General features: G+C 33.8%; 1 protein-coding gene across 1 annotated transcript in view; it reads left to right on the top strand.

Moving 5' to 3' along the window:
• Positions 1-1,233: 1,233 nt before the first annotated feature.
• Positions 1,234-25,832, top strand: part of LOC118744850 (hemicentin-1) — a gene marked incomplete at both ends in the record, with an annotated part of 365,034 nt that continues 340,435 nt past the window's right edge. Inside the window, 1 exon segment of the mRNA XM_036478225.1 lies at positions 1,234-1,714. Within this exon segment, the coding sequence (XP_036334118.1) occupies positions 1,579-1,714 (136 nt within the window).

Below are 25,832 nucleotides of genomic sequence, written 5' to 3'. Positions count from 1 at the left end.
TTGAAATCGGTTCACGTTTTTGAAGTCTCTTAAAATGTTTGAGTTTTTTGTTAATTTTATGTAAATAAAGTGCAATTTATGAAACTTTGAAAAGTTTATTTATTTATTATATACTGTGCATAAAACTTGCATAAATGTATTTTAAAGAGCATATTATCGGAAGCGAATTTTCAGTATTTCTGGTGATATATCTTTAGAAGTATAAATATCCCCCCTCCCCTTCTCCCCCCAAATATATACCTGTGTTTATATGTGGCGGTCTTAAAATTATGCCACTGAGTGGACCGAAAATCCCATTTTTAGAAATTTTATTGCCAAAAAATATACTTAGTTATTTATGTTCTAACAAAATCTGCACGAAAGATGGTCGCCCAACTCCATCAAAGTTCAATGTGCTCCACAATTTTTTTCTTAGCTTACTTCGATCGCAAATTTAATTCTGTGCATACGTACATATATATTTATAGAACATATTAGTTATTTATATTAAAATGAGCTGTGGATTTCTAATTTCTTCCGATATATTAAAAGTTTACATAACGAGACTTGAAATTTGATTTTATCAAAAAATTTACTTTTTTGTGAGGAATTTAATTAAATATATAATAAGCATATTATATATTAGCATATTATAATTATAAATTGAATTGCAGTTATGTATTGATCAAAAATTTTCATCTTCCGCATAGATTTTTTTAGAGCATAACGAACCATATTTTTGCAATTAGCTATACCAATTCTAAAAAAAACGAATTTTCGGCCCACGCCAGTATAAATTTTTGTTTAAAATTAAACTAATTTTTTATATATGTAAACCATCTAAAGACTGGTTTTTACTATGTCAAATTCAATGGCATTTGTCGTCAAATAAGTGAAAACACATTGTCAAATGAGACTTAGATTAAAATAAATAGATAAAATCGACCATCTGTCCGTTTTTGGCTAATGATTTAGTCGGTAAAATAAGAGATAAAGGAGGTAAAGTTGCGTCAAAATATGTCGTCATATTTTGTCGTCAAAATATGACATAGTGAAAACCAGCTTTATAGGGCTTCAAGGTTTTCAATTTAAAACGATCAATTTTCATTCATAATAGTTAAAATGATATAATTTTTAAAAATAGTATGGAAGTAAATGAGCGATACTTATGTAAAACTATTATGTTTGTTTGCATACTGACTATTGCTACGTATAAATGTATGTATTTTCTAATTTTGTTTTCGTTCTTTACAGTTTCTTCAACTCGCCATTAAAGTATTACGACAAAGCAAACATAATTTCCTTAATCCTCACGCTGCATCATATTTTTAAAGTATGCAAAAATATCTTCTCAACAGTAAATAATTCTCTGGTGAAGAACATTCAGCCAAAAACAATGCCATAAAAAATGGTCTAAGTACAGCAAGTATGCAAATTTTAAAAAGCAGTAAATCTCGAAACTCTACCATAATATTTACTGCTCTATAAATTCACGCATAAACATAAAAATAGCAAATCTATCAAGTCCTGCAATTGAACTCTAACGCAAAGGCAACTACAACTCTAAATATTGCTCAGTATATTTCGTACGACGCCAACATGTCCTGTCAAGCATCTACTCCTTTGTGGCTTCTCCTCATCGCTTTGGTTTGCATCCTCAACAGCCAGTGCACGCTCTCTTCGCGTGCACGTACCAGTCCGTCGATAATGGGACGAAAAATCGAAGAAGAAAATGGTAAGTGGAGAAAATACTATTCAAATTAAGTCTTTAATGAGCTAGATTTTGCACTAAGTAGAATTCATAAAATTACTTAATTTGTTTTCATTTATTTCTACTTATCTATTTATTTCCTTAGATATTGTGTGACATACACAGAAAATCCATCTTAATCAACGTACTTCGCTTCACTTAGATACACCTCAAAATAATATTGAAGTATAGGTAGTTAGTCCAAAACGGTAATCGATTATAATCGACAATCCTATCTGTTATATACAAAAATTAGTTATTTTAAGTTTTCATAACCACATCACGCACGAACAGCTCAATGGATGTGTTTAATTCTTTTTTGCATTCTAATCGATGTTTCCTGTAGATTTGTGGTAAAAAATGCTGAAATAAAGGGTTGCCAGACATTTGAAAATTTAAAATTATTTACAGTGCAGTAAAACATTTAAGTTTCTAAAAATATGTTTTGCCATCTTTCATAACTTTTGGACTAACACGATTTTAAGTAGGGTTGTCTTTTAACTAAGAAGAGGTATGTAATTATGTAAGTTAAGTGAAATTTGTTTTTGCACGGCGCTATATCGCACTCATTTTAATTTCTTCGATGGGTGCCAACTCTATCCAGAAATATTACGGGGTTAAAAATTTATTTTAACACCCTTTGTTTGAAATTCATATTTTACTTAACTGCATGTAGCATTATTTAAAAAAAAATATGATAGGAAATGGAAAGCCTATCCAAAAATGTATGTGAATTAAAGTATGTATTTTCAAAAAGCTTTGCTGGGCGTGCATAAGCCTTCCATATGATACCCATATTTTGGTGTTAAATTAGCTTTAATTTTAGTAATCGTTGTTGTACTCTTTAGAAAGGTGGCAACCCTTCAAACGCTTTTAGTTATGATGGAGACACATAATTATTTTGCTGAGCCTTAAAATAATTTTAAATTTTCTATTATCTGGCAGCCCTATTTCTCAAAATTTTTTACCACATACCCACAGAAATAATCGAGCAGAATACAAAAAAATAAACACATCCATTGAGCTGTATATGTATTCGATCAAAATATATTTATTTTTAACGATTTTATAGCAATTCTACGAAAGATTTATTTTCCCCATGTAAAATGCATGGAAAACTTCAAAGCCCCAACAGCATGGGTAAATATTAATCGATTTCAAATAAAAAAAAAATCGTCCCTGCAGGGAAACCGTGAACTAGTGCATCGAAGAGAGACCTATATCTAAGGTGACGAAGTTAGAACTGGTTCGGAATTATAGAAAAAGGAGTGCAGAATGAATTAGATCTTATATGTCGAATTTAGAAGTAGTTCGGAACTATCGAAAAAGTGGTGCAGTGGGGGGCTTGCTTACTTCACATAGATATGTGTTTGATGGCTTTTTCGTTCAAATACGTTTCCATTCTGCACTTCACAGAAGCTTTTTCATAGCTTGGTAATACAAAACAAAGACAAAAAAAATAATGGAAACGTACATTTGTTACAATCACGGTAATAGCGCACTTTAGCTTGACCAGGTCAAATATTGATGAAACAATTCGAGAGTGGTATCAATCGACGCGTCTTAATGCCAGTAATAATAATTCTTTTTATTAATTTAAGTGTTATTCGCAAAAAACGCTTGCACTCTTCCCACTTTGTTTTGATCCATTTCATGCAAATAAATGGAATAAATGAACACAGCTTTATTTATTATCTTTTTTACATTTGTGATGTATTAAGTGAAGCGTTTGCACAAAATTATTTATTTAACTGCAATATATCTGTGTTGGAAATCCCTTAGATTAATCCTTTGAAACCAATGTAAGTAAGATGGAGGAAAACTGGTACTGTCACTCTATCATATGCAATTTGTATTTCAACTTTAAAAACACCTAGATTAAGAACAAGAAATATACTGTAATGTGGAAGGATTTTCCGTCATCCCTTGTCAAATTTGGTTTGGAGATTTGACAAGGGATGACGGAAAATCGTTCCACATTACATCACACTCCTACCCTGTCGGAAACACCAACAACGAAAACGAGAACAAGAAGTATACTTTTACAAAAGGGGACACAAAAAGGAGAGTTTCATTTAATTGGCTTTTATTTCTCAAAGGTGAGGTGAGAGATATTTATGTGAATAAACTCGTTTTTGACCTAGAGAAGTGGTTCTAAAGGCCGGTCCACATAGAACTTTCGCGTTGGCTAATTTTGAAGACATTAAGTGCTCCGTACATCCATAGTAGCTCGAGGTGTTGTAGGGCAAAAATCGCTTATAGCACACGGCGTTATTTGATTGAATTTTGGTCATTAGATTTCCCAAGCTATTGAGCGAGAATGTGCTTAACCCCACTACCCGGCCTTATCATATAAATTCATAGGATTCCTCTAGGAGACAGAGCCCATGTCCATGACCAAATAACTATTTATATTGCCATGATGCTTTTAGGACTTTGGGTGTGAGATTATGAACCCTGTATAAGCTTTTCTGGTGGAAATCAAGCTAGCTATATTTATAGTTTACTACAAGAAAACTGCATGGCTGATTAGTTGTTAAGATAGTTTATACTGTAAGGGAAAATATGTATATATGTATTTAGATCCCTTTTTAAAATCTGTGCTTTTAAGTTGGCAGAGGCGATAATTATAAAACTTGAGATGAATCTTGGCCAGGAACTGCCCTATGCTTTTAACATTTAACATTAATTTTATGCCTATTCAGAAACTTTCAAGAGGTTATGCAACACAAATAACTTCAGTTCCTAACCAGACAAAATGACATATAACTTTTTGTGAAGGCAACTTTTCAATCTGTTTTCTCAGTTGCCGCTCTAATTTTCTCTATTCTCAAGATGTTACCCCAACTTGTAATCAATAGAACTGAATTAGGGAAAAAATTGGACAAACTTTCACTAATTTTCGGCCGTTCTTTAACAGTCATTCATTAACTTGCCCCTTACGCCCGTACAAAACACATCTGCAGCCCTTTTTTTTGCTGAAATGCAATTTAATAAAACTTGTGTAGGATAAGTTGAACATATGGCAGAGTGCAATTTATCCAAGAAGTTAAAGTCATCAACTCATTTTAATTGGTGCTTACACAACCAAACTAGACTAATCATACACGAGCACCGCTCAGATGGAATGAATTAAATATGGGCAGAGAGTGAAGAAACACAATGTGATGAGTGAAGAATGACAAACAAAGGAAAATTCTTGAAACTTTCGCTGCTGTTGTGGCACGAAGAGTTTCGATGTGGGTTATGTTACGCAAAAGCAGGGCATAGAAAACCGCAAAGCAGTATGCCGAAAAGATGGCAATGGGCCGACATAATACAAGCTCAGGCTGCGAAGACGAAAAGTTTCGCCTAAATAAACTCAAATACAAGGTACATAAAATCGATGTGTGGTCTGGGTGAATGAAGTTTGACACAGGAGGAAGAAGGCTGAAATGTTTAAAGTGAAATATGACAGAATTAAGACTAAATTGCTTGCTATGTGCGAGTCATTGGAAGTAGTAGGGGTTAGTCCTACCCAGTGGTTGCGCCGTAGTATAGTCAGACAATGGATTAAAATGCAGGATAAATCGAGGAGTATTTGCACCAAAAAATTTACTAGTTAATGGCTTAAGTGAGTTAAAAGTCATAATTGCACACAAAAAGCGCAAAACTTTATGCGAAGGTTGGGCAAAGTAAATTTCGAAGTCTTTCCGTAAACAAATATGCAGTGCGCTTTTGAAAGCTTTGGATGTGGAAATCAGTTAGTCGACCGAAAATTAACCAACCGAAAGCGGTCAAAATCGCTATTGATTGAAAAATGCAAAGAAACCAAAATTTGCTATGCACAACCAATAAAATGTGGAAGCCGATGAAGTGAGGCAAATGAAAATAAAGAAAAAAGGATCACTGGCGACAGGATTTGGTATCCCTTAATCCAAGGCAAAGTTTTAGTGCGCGTGCTTGGAGTTAATGCATAGCAAATTAATAAAAACCTCCTACAGTGGGGTTTGAGCCGTGAATTATTGCCAAAAGACGTTAGGAAGACGAAAAAAGAGTGGGAATGAAAATAAAGATGTGTAAAACTGACCAAACTGCGATAGCCAAGAAAAAATCGTGCTAAATTTTCAAGCAATGAACTAAAGTATGAGGAAAACGTACCGCATTGGCGAATATTGTGGAAACAAAAAATTTTAAGACATAGAGAAGAGCCATTAAAGCAAAAAAATAAAAACAAAAATGTACAAAATGCGAAAGAACATTGATAAAAAAGTAAATAGCAAACTTTGGACAAACTATACAAAAATGCTGGAAAAAGTTGTCAATTTCCTTAGCGTCGTAGTTTATTCACTATTCATTGTTGTTGCTCTCTTTTTTTTTGCCTTCACTAGATATTAAGCTCCTTTTGTTATTTGTTGCCACCAGTACTTTCACAAACAGTAGCCGTGGATGGAGCTCACTAAAGCTAGTTGGAAGTTTTGAACTTGAAACTAGAATTTTTTACCTTATTAGTTTACTTTGGTTTGGAATTGCCACACAATGGTGTACAGCAAACACACCCACTGACTTAACTTTTTTAAGAAAAGCTGTTGTACGTCACCAAGTTGATCTTTTTCTTTATTTATTATCATCCAAGCGCGAGAAGTGTTGAGAAAAAAATTCAATAGAAATAACTTCAAGAGCGGACTGTAACCAAGCAAGTGGGGCAAATTTGCACTGCTGAAAGCCGTCTTTTCTCCTTTTCTCAAGCTAAACACTTGAGTCATGTTGTCATAGTTCCGCCAAAAGTGCCCTTCAAGCTTCCACAGGACCTTATTTAGAAAATAAATATAAGAAAAGCAACAACAACAAAAAACTTAGCACAACAATATCATTTGTCGTTATTGATATTTTGGTGCGAGCTTTCTGTGTAGCTGCGTTTTTTTTTTTTGGCTACTGGCACTCTAACTCGAGGCTTCTTTTCTTCTTCTTGCTAGTGTGGAACGTTTGCATCTATAGCAACGTTGTTTAATAACTGACTTTGCCATCAATGAAATCGTCAGCCAGCCAGCGACTTCATGTGCCAGTTAAGCAAAGTGGTCAACATGACACTATCAGCAAACGTCTCATTATTATTTCAAGAACATATTCAACATGGCAGTAGGAAAAATCCAATAGTTCATGCACGTATTCCGCAAAACTTAAAATTCAACATTTTGGCTGTTTGAAGCAAAGCCAAATCATTGATTGATCAAAAAATTATGATAATAGGTCTTTCTTTGTGGGCGTTCTTTTCATTGGCAACTAAACTGCCAAAAATTTTAAGCTATTCACGATATTAATTAAATAAAAAATCAGTACTCGATTCATAAGTATCGATACCAAAATTACTTGGTAGCGGACAAAATTTATCGAGTATGTACTTGTATTTACTAGTATCTTTTATCCCTAAATATCGCACGTTTAACAATACGGAGAGTCAGCTCAGAATTCACGTTTTTGAGATGGTATCATACAATTAATAAGCTAGATAAGGAATAGGTTGAGTCTAACAGAAAATTAAAGTCAAACAAAATGGCGAATATATATATCTTTCCATCTTTTTTTTTTTGTATAAAAACTATATGAGTTGATCATATTTTGATTATGTTTTCCCACAAAGCCAAAATTTTGAATTAATCCTCTTTATTATGAAACGCACGATATCTTACTGCGGCTATGGGAGCCCCTTTTGAAGTCGGTGATTTCGAAATCTAAAAAAAAAAAAAAATGATTAATCTCACTTTTATTTTCTTTATAAACATCAGTTTAGCGACTTTAGTATGTGCATATGAAAGTTGTGCATCCTGTTGATTTTTGTTTTTAATTTATTCAGAATATTATTTTATTAAGTATTTAATATTGTAACTTTGCTTATGGAGTTACTTATTTGTTTCTTCCTTTCTTTTTCTGTATATTTTCAGTTCTATATCTTATGGAAGGTAATTTTCCCGGAGTTATTATATTTATTCATAATAAGCACGCGCGCACACCTTTTGTATGTACATAATTGTATGCATGTATGTTAAAGTATTTATTTGTTTAAGTCGTTAACAAAGCTCTTGACAATTGCGAAGTTATTGCAACTTAGGTGGATTTCTCGCCTTCTTACCGTTGACAAACTAACTTTCTAAGCCAAATGCAATCAAATAAGATGACGACAGAAACGGTTCCTCGTAACGGAGGAAAACCAAACATTGCATTGTAAAGAGGAACGGGCATACTTTGAATATTTTAAATCCCTAAAAATCAAGCGAAAATTTGCTCAAGTACCGAAAAGCGAAATAGTGAAAGAGCGAAAAGGATTGTGTTAGAAATGTGAGAATTCCACGCAGAGAAAAAAAGACACAACACGTTTGGTAGCAATTCAAACCGGAAGGGAGTACATGTTTATTCAACAAAAGTTATACATATAAAATAAGGGAAGGGTTGCATTTAATGGTACAAATGGTCGTTCTATGTTACACTTAAATAGTTTGTGAATTAGGTACAATCCACATTTAGGTATCCTAGATACATACATACCGACGGTACTTTGGCAAAACCTCATATCTCAAAGCACTCTTTAACTAACCTCTTTAACAATTAACTCTCTATTAATAACAAAAAATAATGTTTAATAACTTTTCCTCTGAGTATTACAGGCTTTGTACTTTTTGGTTAATTAAGTATACTAGTAATAACCCCCGAGATTCGGGTAAATGCATTAAAGAAATACTTGTAGATACTAAGTATTTAAACTTAAGTAAAAAATAAGTCGTGATGTTAATGAATATACCTCAGTATTTAGCTCAAAATTTATTTAGAGAACTTCGCGAAAGCCAACAATTAATCTTGTATTGCTAGAAACCTGATAACCCAAGATTATTTTTAAGTTACTAAAGGGGCTTACTCTCCACGGATATTTGGTAAATATTTTTCTATAGATTACACTGCTCGCTATTATTTTTTCGGCCAATTTTACTTATGTGACAAACACGGTAACCGCAACTGTAGCTTGCACTTTAATTTGATATATAACTCAATTCTATAGCTACTCCAGATCGCCCTAACAAAGTCGTATGACTGAGCAATTATATATAGATTATATAAAGAATCACAATATTTTAAGGCCTATTTTCAGTTAGTTTTGCAAGATACGAGGTTTTTTGATATATGAGGTTTTGCCAAAGCACCGTCGATATGTAAGTAAACATATGGACATGTATGTGTATTAGGGTGGTCCAAAAATACACGTGGGAAAGTAAAGCGGAATTTTTATGCTCTCACCCACTAGGATTGTTCTATACCGAAAAAAATTTATCCCAATTTTTTTATTTCAAAATTAAAAAATATTTAGAGGTCGCTCAAAGCGCCCAAAGTTTTCCATGTATTTTGTATGGGGAAAAAACAACTTTTCGTAGAAATGGTATAGAATTCTTAAGAATCAATATTTTTCTATGAGAGAACTCAATTTGTCTGCAGCAGATTCCCAATAATAATACTAAAATTTTTATTCAACCATTTTTTCATCGCAACTTTAATTTATAGGTCCGCCAAAAACCCAAAAAACCCCGAAAAATTCAATGGGGGGACCAATAAAAAAAGGGTAAAATAAACAATTGGGTCTTATTACTGACAGTCTCCTGAAGAGAACCAGAGTTTTCCGATCGAAAAATATTGGTTTTCAAGAATTCTATACCATTTCTACGAAAAGATGTTTTTTTCCATATAAAAATACATCGAAAACTTTAAGCGCTTTGAGCGACCTCTAAATATTTTTTGATTTCAAAATAAAAAAATAGGGGTATACTTTTTTTCGATATAGAACAATCCTAGGGGGAGAGAGCATTACAATTCCGAGTTTACTGTTTTTGGACGAAAAATGAAATATCTAAAGCGCTGCAGACGCAGAACCGAAATTTTTAGTAACAAAAAAACCAATACAACCAGGGCATCGAAGGGGCAATCCGCATTGAAAGTTTAAGCAGCAAAAAGCGTAAGCTGAAAGGGACTAGTTTTATTACATACTTTGCGTAAAAAAAGTGTATCGGTTGTCACGTGAGGCCTTTGCCTCAATTCATGTGTGCGCGGCAGCGTTGGGAGGTGATTGCAATGTGCAGCGCACAACCTTTTGCAGTTAACTCAAGTTTAGGCGAAGCTTTTTGCTTCCTCAAATTCCTAGCGTTTATGTTATCGAGCAGAATTCAACAAGCCAGAAAAGCAAAAGGCGGCTGCGCGCTCGAAAACATTTTTTATGCTCATGCAGCAGGATTTATTTTACACTGCATTGCTTGAATTTATGAATTTGCACCGATATTTTTACAGACATTTTCGGCATTTTTTTATTTCAGAGCGGTGTGACGATAAAAAAAAACCGAAGCAAATTGAAAATGCGCATGAAAAAGTGCATACGGTGTTGGAGTACGTGGCGTATGAGTGACGTGTGTACGGTATTTAGGGATGGTGAGCTTTGCAAGTATTCCACTTTTGAAAGTTTTACATAAACTTGCGCTGTTCCTCGACGCCGCCTCTTATTAACTTTTCAAGGAAGGCTTAAAGGGCCTTTGAAGAAAAAAACATGTTTCTTATTTCTTTCAAGCGGAGTCTTTTTCGGTTTTTTGGTACAATTCCAGGAAATTTTAATCAAGCAAATTTACATATGCATATGTATGTAGTTTTTCCCCCTTATTATGAAATGGCAGCTGTGAATTTTAAACGAAAAAAACATTTAAAAAAAATATGTTTAAAGTAAACAACATACCGACAAAGGCAACAAATTGTTTGTATATGTTTTAGTTAGTTTGAAACAAACACTATATGGTTTTTTATCAATATTGTGGTTTTTATTAAATTAAATAAGTTTTTAGTTTTTCACATATCTTCACATTGAAAGATGTACGAAGTTGGCAAATTTTACTTAATATATTATATGTATAGGTGAACAAAACGAAAGCACAGTTGTGTTTGTTTATTTTTTTGAGAGGATTGGAATATTAACTGATATACCTAATTGAAAAGAAAGCAGTGATAGTAGCAATGTAATCCTAATACACATACTTATAGTAATTAAATACACATACAACTCAATTGTAGGGGAACTGTGTTCTCGATTTTTAATATATTTTTTTTGATTGATACCTAAAATACATGTTTGACTACTGCCCATGCATTTTCGAACTTTTCTATAAGTCAAATGAAGTCCCACTAAAGACTTTAGATTTTACTTCATCCGCCAAAAAGATTTATTGGTATTTATTAGGCCTGGGTCCAAGCCTACATAAAAAAAATCAAATAGAGGTCGTCGCTCGGTGGGCAATGGCAAACCTCCGAGTCTACTTCTACCATGAAAACATCAAGGCGCACGCTTACATATGTTTAAGCGCCAATCTATTATTATCAGGACCGTTTTCTCAAGTAACCTGTAACTTTAAAGCTCACTTTATTTTTTTGAATTAAAATTTATGATTGTGTCTAAAGTAAAGCATTTTATTATCGGTTTTAAATTGGTTTATAACCAAAAAACATAGATGCGTCGAAAACCGATAATATAAATGCTTAACTTTAGACATAGCTATATTTTTAATCCAACCTTTAAATATATAGTAAGCTTTAAAGTTAAAGGTTACTTCAGAAAACGGGCCTTAATGTGCTAACTTTTAATAATATCAATTTCGACCGCTACTAGTATTATGCCAAAAGATCAGCTGATACTAACATAAAAGTAAATATCGCAGCAGAATACATTTTTAAAATATTAGGGGTATTCACTAAATTGAGCAAGTGGTCTGGCAGTCTGGCAAAAGAGCAAATTAGTCCAAGCAACGACTATTGTTTTTTAGCTACCATTCATGCTACGAAAAATCTTTACCGCCGGCTTTTATGGGTCACGATATAAAATGGAAAAATAATAAAACGGTTTTTAGTATGAATTAAATTAGCTCAAGCAACAACTGTTGTCAACCGTTGTCAAATCAAAGGCATTTAAACAACTTTTCGCGTCTTGCATGCTAAGAAAATATTCTGAATTTAACTACTACTTTTTCAAATTTACTTGGAGAGATAAAATATATACTGTGACTCAAACAAAGTCCGACCAAAGGTCAGATTTACCAATTTTGGCAAAAGTTGACTTAAATATATTTTTTCTAAAATTAAATATCCGATCTATTGAAAGCTAGCCATTAAAACTTCACTCGCTACTTTCCCTTTGATATACGTCCATCTTAAAACAGTCAATGTTGTAGCTTTATATTTTAAATTTGGTGCTTTTATAGGCTTGTCAAGATTTAGTTTTAGTACTGGCTCATAGATTATGTTTTTGTTTATTAAATAAAATAAAAAAAACTGTGCACATAGGCGCGCAATTTTATTTTTTGAGACATTAAGCACACAAAAGGCTTATTTTCACTATGTCAAATTCAAAGGAATTTGCGGTCAAATAAGTGAAACCACATTGCCAAATGGGAATAAAAAATGGTGTCTTGACTGATTCACATCAGAATATGTCTTCAGTAGGCCACATGCGCTGCTAAAGCGGCTATTTGTAAGTTTTTGGCCTATAATATCAGCGATAAAGGTATAAAGGAAAAAAAGGTGGTCAAAATATGTCGACAAATTGTGTTGTCAAAATATGACATAATGAAAACCAGCCTTAAGTTCAAAAATTTGCTATTTTCGGGTTATATGTAAATAAATTGTATATTTTCTTCTAGATACTAGTATGGCACCACCTCTGAGGTAACACCTTTGGAATTATGGAAATCGGTTAATGTGATCCAAAGTTATGCTGCAACATACATCAAAAAAGGTATTCTAATATCGATAACATCCCCGTTTTTTCGAAGTCGGTTGAAAAATAATTAATATATTCTCGAAATACTTTAATATGTTGCTTTATTTAAAAAAAATCCAAATATATTTTGACCAGATTTTTAATGTAAATACTCATATATGAGTTAAATTTTCTTTTGTTATTTTTCCATTAAAAAACAGTCCAAGCTTTAACCAAACCAAATTTCAACAATTCTTCATCAAAATTTTAACTTTTTAATCTGAACATTTAAAACATTTTTGGGTATGCAGTTTTATAGCCCACACACTTCCAGTCTAATGAAGTGCAAGTTTTAACCGATTAAAAAATCGCCTTGATTTTTGAGAATTTTTTTATGATACTGCTTTTGCGTTTTTTTCTAACCGACTTCAAAAAATGAGGTGGTTATCAATTCGTTGTTTATATAACAAGTGAAATTTACAAAAACCGGCGTTGATTTTTTGAAATTTTGTTGCGAACCGTCTTCCGCATTTTATTTCATAAGAAATTTATGCTTAAATAGAAAAAGTGCAAAAATCTGCCACCAAAAAACAAAAAATCTCTAAAATCAATGGGATCTTTTAGCCGATTGAAAGTTATACTTCATTAGACTAAAACTGTATGGGTTATAAATCTTCATACTCAAAAATGTTCTTAAGATTCAGATGAAAAAGTTGAAATTTTGAAAAAAATTTGGAATTTCCTTAAATTTTATATAAAGTTTAAAACTCTGATTTATACACTGAGGGAAATAATGCATAGTAAATATGAATATTTTATATTTGATTATCGTTTAAAAATGTTCGTATTTAAAAATAATATTTTCATACAAAATTTATTAGGCACGTATTTAACTGTTCACATCTGAGTATGTATATGTAAGTGTACATACGCACCCCAAGCATGCAGAGCGCCGCTCTGAGAGCGGTGACAACACACACATTCATACATAGTACATGTTTATCCGTACAATTCGGGGAGTGTTGATGGATATTCAACATTTGAAAGCAAATGTATATGCCACAAGTTGTTGATATCCGGAGATGGTCGGGTTCGAATTCCACTGCAGGCAAGATGCAAATTAATTTTTTTTTAGTTTTTGTCTTGATTATTCACTTCATGGATGCTTTTTCAGTACGAACGCGGTCATTTTAATATGCGCGTAATTGAATTGAATATTCACCAATATACAGTACTTTCGTTGACGTTTATAGTAAGATCAATTACGTTTCTATTGGATTTTAATATTTTTTCCCTCAGTGTATGGTTTTGGTTAAAGCTTGGACAAAATTTTTATAGAAAAATTACAAAAGAAAAATTTAACTCAAAAAACATTGCACACATTTGAGTCACTGTACACACATTTGTCGGAAGCAGGCAAGAAAAATCACGTACAGAAAACAGCACTCAGACTACATCCCGTCCATTGTACTACGAGTATTTCCATATCCCTTTTGGTCTATTGTAAATCTGCACGATTTATAAATAAACCTAAGCAGATTGCTGGATGTCAAAGAGCTCAGGTGTTTGTCTCTCAACACATCGCGGCTTCATATTACAAAGGCGGGACAGAATTAAAAAAGTCATCCAAGTCATTGTTGAGCAAAGTATTCAACAAGATTCTGATGGTGGCTTCGATGGCCGAAGGTGGGAGCGCTATAACTGGTAGATATCATTCATATTTGTTGTGTTATAACTTAAAATGGAATAACTCCACAAAAAATGTTTCCAGATAGGTGGCGTAGGAGTCAAGATGTTTGGAAAATCCGTACTTATGATTCGATTTGTTTCATATTTAGAACGTATATTACTTAAATGGAAAAAAATAACTCTATAAAAAATTTGCCGTTAGGTGGTGCCAGAGTAAATTTTTTTAATTACCACTAATAAGAGCTTGTCTTTAAAAAAGTTTTTTTGTTTTTAATAACTTGTTTTTATTTGGAGAACGAGGGAGTCACTGTAGTTTATACACACATAGTATGTATGTACATTAGAGTGATCCAAAAAACAGTAGAGTCGGAATTGTAATGCCGCCACTCCCTAGGATTGTTCAATTTTTTATTTGGAAATCAAAAAATGTTTAGAGTGCTCAAAGCGCTCAAAGTTTTCCATGTATTTTATAAAGGAAGAACAAGTTTTCGAAGAAATAGAATGGAATTCTTGAAAACCAATACTTTTCGATCGGAAAACTCTGGTCCTCTTTGAGCGCTTGAGCTCTTAGAGCACTCTCTAAATTTAAATAAATGATTTCAAAATAAAAAAGGGTATATTTTTTCGATATGGAACAGTCCTAGGGGGCGGCGGCATTAAAATTTCGATAAAAAAAAACATTGCCAGTTTTATTTTACATATAACGGTCAAAAATGTGACCGTATGCAATTAATTTCCTCCTTTTAATGAAATATATGTACTTCTGAAAACTAGTTATATTAAGAAAAACCTTTGTCTTTTGTTTTTAAGCTACCAAATTGGAACAGACAAAGTGTATGTGATCTCTTAAAAGATTAAAAAGAAAACGAAGTGGCTACATAAGTGCGTCCCTTCTTAAAGTGGCAGGCCTGCCGCACGAGAAACATCACATTGAAAATCCCCGAACGATGTTAATAAGACGCTAATAAATTCTGGAAGCTACAATATTAGATAGGCTTTGGAATTTGACCTCTTCTTACAAGAAACCAGCCGTTCATTTGCTTGTTTTTTTATAAATTACTTATGCAGGCTGCCAAGATAGAAAAAGAAGGAATAATAAAGAGAAAATGTATCGCAGCACTTCATTCTTGTGCCCTTGTGAGAGCGAGTACTTAAGTCTCCTTCCGGAAAGGCCAATGCAAAATTTTACCTAATATATGTAAATGTTTTATTATTTATTAAATAAAATTGCATGAGTGGCAGCAAGGAAATCATAAATGAAAACAATGAATGGTCACCGCAGAAATTTTCAAAACAATCAACAAAAGCCGAAAAAGGGCCCCCTTCACATACTTAGTTCTCGACCGTTTTGACAATTTCTTTGTATGTTTTAGACTTCATTTAATTTTTTTGCCACGTGTTTGCATAAGCCCTTTTGTCTACTTGAGTATATGATAAATGCGCTTGTAGGGACATGAAATGAATACGTATGCATATATTTAGAAATAACCGAAGTGCGGTCATTTTTTGTTTTTACAAATACTATATCAAAAACTTTTTACGTATACAAGTTATGGCAGATACCCTAAAGCCCTAATAAACAAAAGGCAATGTATCACATACACACGAAAATTTCTTTATACAAATACCCTCAATAATTCCCTAAGCTATCTACAAGGTCACAAACAAAAACAAAGGTAAATGCATAATTGGACATTTCGGCCAATACAAGCTTGTGGAAAAAATGTGTAGCAAAAGGAACTTACAAAAAGGACGCTTAAGGGCGACAGGAAGTCAAAATATAAAGTCAAAACCAACAAGTAAAGAAGTATTAAATTCGGGCGAAACCGAACTTTATACATACATATATGTACCCGGCGCACATTTTAATTATCGTTTTTCACTTTTCTCTCTCTATGATAAGCAAGAGTTTTTTCCCCAAAATCAAACGCTTTAGATGATATGATAAATTAGACTTATTGAAATGATTGGAAAAAGTTTGTTAGTAATTGATAAAAAGCATACCTTTGTATATGGGGTTTTCCATACCAAAACTGACGGGGTTCACACGTCATGTGTTTGATTTGTTTAACCCTAGAACACACACCCAGAAAATACCACGTAAACACACACCCGGGATACGTTTGTACCCGGGACCTTATTTTGCGGTTTTTTTTAATGCTTATTCAACCGATTTCTATTATTTTTTTTTGAAATGTATATTTTAATATATAACAAGTATTTTGTCTTTTGTTTCATTCGAATATTCCTACTGGTTCCAGCGATATGGGCAAATAAAGTCAGGACATGCAACAGTGGATTTTTGTTTTTGTTGTTGTCCTGATAAATGCAAAACAAAATAATATAATTTATAATAATATACTTGTAGAGTAACAACGAATACACATTTTGGTTTTTATTTCATTGAAATATTCTACCTGGTTCAAAAGATATGTGCAAAAAGGTCGCGCAAGGTATGGGTACGTAGGTAGCAAATACACTGGTATAACTGGTTTTTGTATTTTATATTTGCAGCTGCAAGGGTTGTTTTCACACGAGGTGTTGTTATAAATGCTGCCTGTTGATATTTTCATTATTGTTTTGGTGCTCAAAAGTGTAAGAAGTGAAAATATAAGTGAAAATAAATATAACTGAAACTATAAATAACTGGATACGAAATGACTTCAAGAAGAAACGAATATTTATCAAGTGCAGCATATAGAAGGTAAAAAATGTAAAATAAGCAACAATGTAAACATATACTAATTTTTTTTATTATGCAGGCTAACTGAGGAACAGCGAGAATCATATATATACAATCTTTATTTGATGAAATTTGTGACGATGACGCTCCCTATGACTTTGACTCAGAAGATGAAGAAGAAATTCAAATCAATGACATTGAAATTGCTGATGACGATGCTGAAGTTTCGCAAAGTGCCGCAGAAGTATTACCTGATTATGCGGACTATGAGGATGATGAAGAAGACGATGAAGAAGAAGAAGTAGAAGAAAATAATGAATTACCTGCTAGTGCCGAAAAATTTGTTGCACGTGATGGTACTGAGTGGATGAAATAACCAAATGTAAGTCGTCAGGTACTCAGACAAAATATTATAAGAGAACGTTCTGGACCAGCTAGATGCACTGAAATGTTGTCAATAGAGCAAACATTCAAATGTTTCATGAACGTTGAAATGGCTGATATAATTATGCGCCACACAAATAAGTTAGCAAAAGAAACTTATAATGCTTACAACAATGCGCATCCAAACACAACTCCTAAGTCATGGACGCCTGTGTCAATAACAGAGCTGTATGCATTTTTTGGCATACTTATTATGACTGGTGCGAACCATAGCAATGCAGAACATGTTCGAGATTTATGGAGCGTCAAAAACTATCCTTTATATCGCGCCACAATGGGAGTCAACCGTTTCTGTTCGATATTGCGGTTCCTAAGATTTGACGATAAAAACACTCGTGCAACACGCTTACTAACTGATAAAGCAGCACCGATCAGTGAGTTGTGGACGATGATGAACAATAATCTTGCTGCACATTACAAGCCCAGCTCATGCTTGACGATTGATGAACAATTATTTCCTTACCGTGGACGCACACGGTTTACGCAGTACATACCGTCAAAACCTGCTAAATATGGTATCAAGGTTTGGTGGATTTGCGATGCCACAAATGCATATCCACTGCATGGACAAATATATACTGGCCAAGCAGAAACTGGTAGGGAAACGAACCAAGGCGAACGAGTGGTGAAGGATTTGTCTGCCAAATACCAAGGAAGTGGCCGAAACATTACAATGGACAATTTGTTTACGACCTTGCCAGTTGCAGAACTGCTTCTCACCTGGAAACTCACGATCGTTGGAACTTTGCGCAAAAACAAATCATATATTCCTCAAGAAATGAATCAGAACAAAAACAGGACAATTGGTTCAACGACATTTGGCTTCAAAAATAATGTGACGATGTGCTCTTATGTTCCCAAAAAAAATAAAGCAGTAATTTTGCTTTCGACAATGCATAATGATGCTGAAATAGCTGACAGTGGGAAACCTGAAATAATTAAATATTATAATCGTACCAAAGGTGGTGTTGATCGAATGGACCAAATGTTTGCGGAATATCCAACACAAAGACAAACAAAACGATGGCCACTAGCGATGTTCTTCAATATGTTGGACATTACAGCTCTTGCAGCCTACATTGTCTACGATTTGAATAACCCTATGTTGCCTTGGAGAACAAACAACAAGCGTAAGCAGATCCTGCGCAGCTTGGCTGAAGCATTGTGTATGCCCATTATTGAAGCCAGAGCCATAAATCGTCAAGTGACGCGAAATTTTTCGACTAAAATTGCTATTGAAGCATATTTCAACCGACCGGTGGAATCAATGGTGTCAACAGCAGCATCAACATCTGCCGCAGCGCGCACGCCAAAACCTGTGTCCGGATCTTGCTATTTATGTTACGCACAAGAGGAAAAACGCCGTAGAAAAACCAGAAAGCTGTGCGACAAATGTAAGAAGCCAATGTGTCTTGAACATTCGGTCACATCAACAAATTGCTCTATTTGCCATGATTTTCCTTAGATATAAGATGCATTTTTATAATTTTCATAATAAAAGTCAATAATATAATGTGTGAAATGAATATTTTTAATTTTTCAAATAAAAAAATAATATAAAAAATGTTTTTTTTTTATTATTATGAGGATTTTTACTATTGGGGTACAAACGTATCCCGGGTGTGTGTTTACGTATATAATGTGTTTGGAAGGCTGTAGCTCCTGAACCAATAGTCCGATCTGGTTCAAATTTTGAATTTGAACTCAAAACTAAATAATCTTCCTAGATCCGAAGCGGTATAGAGGTATAGCGGTTCAAAAGTTACAACACTTCAAAGTTGAAAGTGGATACATTTGTACCCGGGTGTGTGTTCTAGGGTTAAAATATTTAGGGTTGCTGCATAAACATAAATAATAAATAAATATGAAATTTGAGCTTGATTAATACATTTTTAAAAACTTTACAGCGCAAAAACAAAAACAAATCGATTTAATAACTAGTTTTCCAAATATCTCGAGAACGGGGCGAGAAAAAAATTTGAAAAAAAATCACACATCCATACATGAAAATTCTGTATGAAAAGAAATTATCCTAAATTTTTTTTTTAATTTTTCGCACACAAATTTTTTGATAAAAAAATTAGTTTTTGAAAATATGCCATCTCAAAAACATCGAAAGAATTCACAATGATAGCTCTAAGATTGCGCATTACGGGGTGCACTCTACAATAATTTGAGTTATTAATATTTTTTACACCAATTTTGAGTAAAATGAGTACATTACAAAATTAAATTTTTGTTTAGAATTTCTTTGAGTTTGAGTCTTGTAGTTTTAGTACAACAAAGTGCAAGTTTTAAGCGATTGCAAAACTGGCATTAATTTCTTTTTTTTATTTGCTTTGAAAACGGTTTTGCGCATTTCCTTCCATAAGAAAAAAGTGCAAAAGGCCGTCAGTATAAAAAATATTTAAAACGAACGCAATTTTGCAGTAGCCTAAAACTTGCACTTTATTATACTAAAATTTAGTGGTCTACAAAACTGCGTACTCAAAAAAAAATAAAATTTGCAAATTTGTAATGTATTTTGTAATTGTAATTGTAATTTGTAATTTTACTACACTTCGGTGTAAAGAAAATTCATAACTAAGTAATGCTATACTTATATAATGGGCAATACTTGGAGCTATCGTTGTACATTTTTAAATTTTTTTTTGAGATGGCGTATTTTCAAAAACTAGTTTTTTTTATCAAAAAATTTGATTTTGAAAAATTAAAAAAAAAGTTTTAAAATAATTTCTTTTCATAGAGTGTATATGTACATATGTGTGTTTTTTTTTTTTAATTTTTTCCTCGCCCCTTTCTCGAGATTTTTGGAAAGCTATTAAATCGATTTGTTTTAGTTTTTGTGCTGTATAGTTTTCAAAAATGTATTAATCAAGCTCAAATTTCATATTTATTTATTATTTATGTTTGTGCATCAACCCTAAAAATTTGAAACAAATCTAACACATGACGTGTGAGGGGTTCATATATATGGGGGTATGGAACGCCCCATATACACTTATATATGTAGTCAACGGAAGGCATTTCTATCTGTAATAATGTTAATATATTGTGCTAGAAATCGTCTAACTTGAATAGATACACATATTTTCCTCAAGATTAGAGCTTTTGATTCTCTTGAATAGGCATAAGGACGCGTAGCCTACTTATGTGGTTAGGAAAGCTATTAAAATTGCACTTAAAACCTTTTTAAAAATAAGGATAATTATAACTATAACAGAGAAAGAAAAGGCGCACCTTTAAGTGAAAAAAATTCATAAATGGAGGGCTTAACGAATTAAGTACTTTGTAGGTGATCTGGTGGAAATAAAACTGAAGGAAATGCAAATGATTTCATAGCTTCGCATGAAAAAATCATAAAATGGAGCCAGAACAAAAAAGTTTTTAGTCGTAACTTGCATTGCCGAACTAGTCTGGAAGTACTTAAATATAGGGTTGGTCAATGCCTTAAGTGCAGCTCGGTTGTCACTGCGGTTACGTGAACTCCTTCCCCTCCACCTATGTTCCACCACGTTGTCCATGGCTTCGAGTATTGCAATTACCTCACCCTGGAAGACCGAAGCATATTCCCCTACAGAAAAGTGGATCTTATATCCATTAACCTCGAAAAAGACCCCAGATCATGACCCAGAGTCAGTTTTGGAATCAAACCAGCATTCAGTGTCAGAGAACTCAACATTATAGAATTTCTTCAACAAAGGTAATGGTATTATTCTGTAGCATTGAAAAGACAAAAGTGCTTAAACCTCTGCCGCCAGCAATACCAGCGTCCGGTTCTTTTTAGTCTGCAGGTGGCCTCTAAGGCTTCCCCATGTATGAAAACACAAAGTGACGGTAAGTGCAGCAGTGCGTCAAGAGCACTATACATAACGCTAAAAAATTAAAGTTAATTAAAAAGGCTATCAAGCAATCATTTTGGTTCTTTACATCGAAACCAGATACATTTTCGTGAACCCCCATTTACAACTCATGGACCTCCATATTTTGTTCACGTCACTCTGGACCCCCGTCGAGTCCACCTGGACCACTTTGGGAATCACTGGTTTAGATAAATTATCCGGTCAATAAATCTTGCAAGTGTAAAATCAACATTTAAAATCTTGACACGACCAAAAGAAAAAAAAACAAAAAATTCATATCTATAAATAAACTATGCCAGGCAATAGTCAATTGAAAAGACTGCGCAAAGAGCCCACCTACCAGGAAAAACAGCAAAATTCCAAAAGCTGTGAGGGTCAGTTAAAAAAAAAAATCCATATCTAAATGCTTAGCAAAGTTGTTATGACGAAGGACAACTAAACACAATAAGAATAATAACAAAAGGAGACCAGAGCTGCGACCTCCAGCATTGAGAAAGTTAAGCGGCAAAAAATTCCATGACCAGGAATGTCAATCAATCTAGAAAATATTGTATACGCTTTGTTTAACAAGCAACGCTCAAGGAGGCGCATCACAGTTAAGCCAAAAATAAGCAAGGAGGCGGAACGTGAAATGAAAAAAAACCCCACACAAAGGAATATTGAAGCAACAAAAATAAAAGAGCTTATGCAAAGAACAAGCGGTAACAAAAAAAAAAGAAAAAGAAATTGTGAACATACTCGGCGACAACAATTTTTTTATGCGCTGCAGCTAATCGGCTTAGCTGTCAGCCATCGTACAAAGCTTCCAGGCGTACTCAGGCCACCCTGACAATTGGTTCGCCTCTGGACTTGCCAACGATGTGAACTCATGTGTTCATTTAGATTTTTACCGCATCAACGACATTATGCTCCAACGAAGCTGGTAGCCCTAAGACAATTAGCTTTACTGTTCTTTTGTGTGTTTGCTTGAGGATTGACATCTAAGCTAATATATGACGGCGATTTTCCTGTTTCTTTTCTGTTATCATTATTTTTTCTCGTGTATCCTTCCTCTGGATCCTTTTGAATTTGTCTGAGTATTCCGATCCCAGCTAAGCATAGTTTGGCTTGTTGTCTTTTCTGGGGCTTGGTTGTTGTTCTCATCACTAACTTCTGATTACTTGTGAGCCCGCCGTACAGCAAAGAAGAAAAATTTAAGCTCTGCACTGTCTTTGTCGCCATAATGAAGCGTGTTTTTAGGCGTTTTTTCGATGTGCGTGTCAGATGTAGTAAATTTATGTATGTTCGGCTCAAGCGTATTTATTTGGGCTTAAGCTTGCTTGCTTTGCAATGTTTGTTACTGTGGTGCTGACGTATAAAAAATGTCAAATGCTACGCAACGCGCCCTATACTAAAAATAGTTAACTAACTATGCATCTTTAATGTCAACTGTCTCTACATACATATATGTACACAAATACAGCTAATATATGTATGTACATAGTATCATTCTCATAGATACATGACTACTTATTTAAGTACATAGAAGTTTCGATAGTGTTTTACCTTTTTGCTGCTCATTCTAAGCTTGCCCGTGTTGTCTTCTTGCCTCATTATGAGTAGTTGCCCGTTACCTGCATGCGCCCTGAAGTATGCAAATATGCTCGTTGACAGAAAAACTTATTTAGCTTTTCCTCTTACACACTTATTCACAATCACATTTGTAGGCCAATTTTGCTTTTTATTAATTCAAATCTACGAATGGATCTGCCTGAACTTAGATACACACATACATATGAACATACAGGATCAACATGCTTGTGTGCATCCGCATGTTTTGAGGTTTTTGCTGTTTGTAATTTATCTTTTCGCGCTATGATACTTGTCCGCAGCAGTTTTTACCGTTTTATATTGTTATTGCCATTTCTGCGGTTAGTGGTTTTTAGTTGCAAGTTCATCCGCAGGGGCACTGAGTTGTGGTTTGCATTTGAAAGTTTTCATTTTTTGAGCATAATTGCTGCAATTGAGGTTAAATGCCTAAAATTGTTGTTAACATGGCTTTAGTAAACTGATAGCGGCCACACAACTGTGTTTAAAAGGGAGATTTTTCTCAAACTGCAGGTAAGACCAAAGTAGCAACATAAAAAATACACAGACAAAATATTTACCTTCATACATATGTCTTAATAAGGAAGGCACATATTCGCTCTAAAATACATAGAAAAATGTGCATTATTTGTCGAATATAAAAAATTACTTGCCCTGGCAGACAATAGTTTCCTAAATTACTCTCTTGTCATGGCGCACAGTGGTTAAAAGGCTAACACGTTATGAAGAAATTTTCTGCGAAATAGTAGTATTCAAGGGCACAGTGTTGTATGAATCGTATTTCTACTAAAGAATTATAATTAAAATTTCAAGGACGCAAAAGTGGTAGTCGAAGGATCTGTTGCTGCTGGATTTGTCATTGCTTTTAATAAATAAAATTATAGTTTAAAAAACTAAAACCTCCCTATTATAATTGACATTCGTATTGTCATCAGGTATGTAACTTGAGAATAGAAATCGCTGCATCTTTTAGGCGCATCAATATTACATAGTTACATCCCGAGCTAATAAGAGGAAGGTAATAAAAAAAAGATCAATGGTACACAAGTGTTAGGGCCAAATTCACAGTGCGTAGTTAACTCAGAATCGGCAGTTAACTACAGATTTTTATACTGAAAAACTTTAGTTAACTGTCGATTCCGAGTTAACTACGCACTGTGAATTTGGCCCTTAATCCTTTCAGAATTGAGAGCATGTACTTACATATATGATAAATGCATTTTCAGTGATTTTATGAGGAGCTAAAAAGAATGCTGGCTTGGTCATGTCGTTCGAATGGACACCGACGCTCCAGCTCTGAAAGTATTCAACTCGAAACCCGCTGGTGGTAGCAGAGGAAGAGGGAGGCCCCCACTGCGATGGAAAGATCAGGTGGAGAAGGACTTGGCTTCACTTGGCGTTTCCAATTGGCGTCAGTTGGCACAGAGGAGAAACGACTGACGTGCTTTGCTGAACTCGGCCGAAATCGCTTAGGCGGTTACAGCGCCAAAAAAGAAGAAGAAGAAGAAAAAGAATGCGTCCGACTCGTTTCTCTTGTTAGTTTCATCAGATTTTACTGAAAAATATATATGTAGTACTTTTGTCTGGGAATAAGGAATAATATGTATTTATTGATGAACTCCTATACTTCTAGACGAACACTATATAAGGGTTTTTATAAAATTGGGTTTTTACATTATTTTTATATCGCAAGTGCGCGAGGAAGCTGGCCGGTTTTGGACAGCTTTTAGATTCAAGTTTTTATAATTAAAACTAAGATAAAAAATAAATTTTATTAAAACCGAAACACATTTACCATTTCCTCGCCCTTGTGAAGTGGAAAATATACTACAAACAACAAATTATAGCTAAATTCGAGCACCACTGCTACTTTTTTCCTGGTTTTATATGTGTGTCGTTGTACTGTGTGGCGTATTTGGTTATCTATCAACACCACCATTTAGTCCGATTGAAATAGAAAGTTCAAGCCACTAAAAATTTTCTATATTTATTCATATACATATATATGTTTACGCTTTAAATTAAAAAAATTCATCGTTTACTAAAATGCTTAATTTTATGAAGGCTGAAGTTATATGTATCAAGTGTAGTAGAAAATTAGTTATTCGAATTTCGCAGGCTAACGAGCAATACTAGGTCGAAGGGCTTATAGAAAGATGTGTTATCTTACCTCTTGCTATAAATATTTGTCCAACGTTATAGCACACTTTGAATCCGATTCATAAGCAAGTAAAAAATAGGAAGAAATTTCGATTCCAGCTATTTTTTGCACTCGTCAAATACGAACATATTTGGGATCCTAAACTCCCTTTAAATTAAGCTTTCAAACTAGGATAGATAACTGCAACCTCTTTTCTATGCCCATGGAGATAACGTAGTTGCACCAAGCTAATACCGCTTGTATGATATACACAATATTGACTGACGTGAACTGGCAGAATTATTGTGGGACAGATTCGTTAATACGGCAACTCGCAGAAGTCATATTTACAAGGAAATAAGTACAATAGATCAATAGGTTCTACTTAAAATGAAAAAGTTTCTGTCAATTTTTAATTTTGGCGAATTAGTATTTAATTAAAAAGTGTTATTGAGCTTTTTAGCACGATTTGTTTGTTAGGAAAAATGAAAAAAAACAGCAAAGATTAAACGGTAGAAGTTATAGCAGCTAGTATTTCGGAGATCACCACATCTCATCATCAGACTTCTTTTTTCTCTAGACTTTCAGCAGGGATCGAACCCGAATCATCGATGTGCAAAGTCAGAATTGCTATGCAAACCCCGTAAGCTCTTTTTGCTGGTACGTATGACAAAAACTTTATAAGAACCCGCTAAGTGCTTTCGTTGTGGAGGTACCTACAGTTTTACACCGCCGTCGATCGGCTTATTCATCGCACCTCATATGAAGCAACGGGTATTCTTGAGCACAGCTGTAAAAGTAACGTACACGTAAAATACGTTATGAGCAGATGACAAAAAATTAAATTACTCTTTATTTGAAATACTAATAGCCTTTATCGGCTAACAGATTTTCTAAATATTAGAAATTTATATGAACGACCTTTTTTTTTTAATCGAAACCCGTTA

This window comes from Rhagoletis pomonella, unplaced genomic scaffold (assembly GCF_013731165.1).
Source record: "Rhagoletis pomonella isolate Grant_MI unplaced genomic scaffold, Rhpom_1.0 Rhpom_scaffold_00008, whole genome shotgun sequence".
NCBI lineage: Eukaryota > Metazoa > Arthropoda > Insecta > Diptera > Tephritidae > Rhagoletis > Rhagoletis pomonella.
The sequence above is the reverse complement of the archived record's forward strand: the minus strand, read 5'-3'. Positions and strand labels throughout refer to the sequence as shown.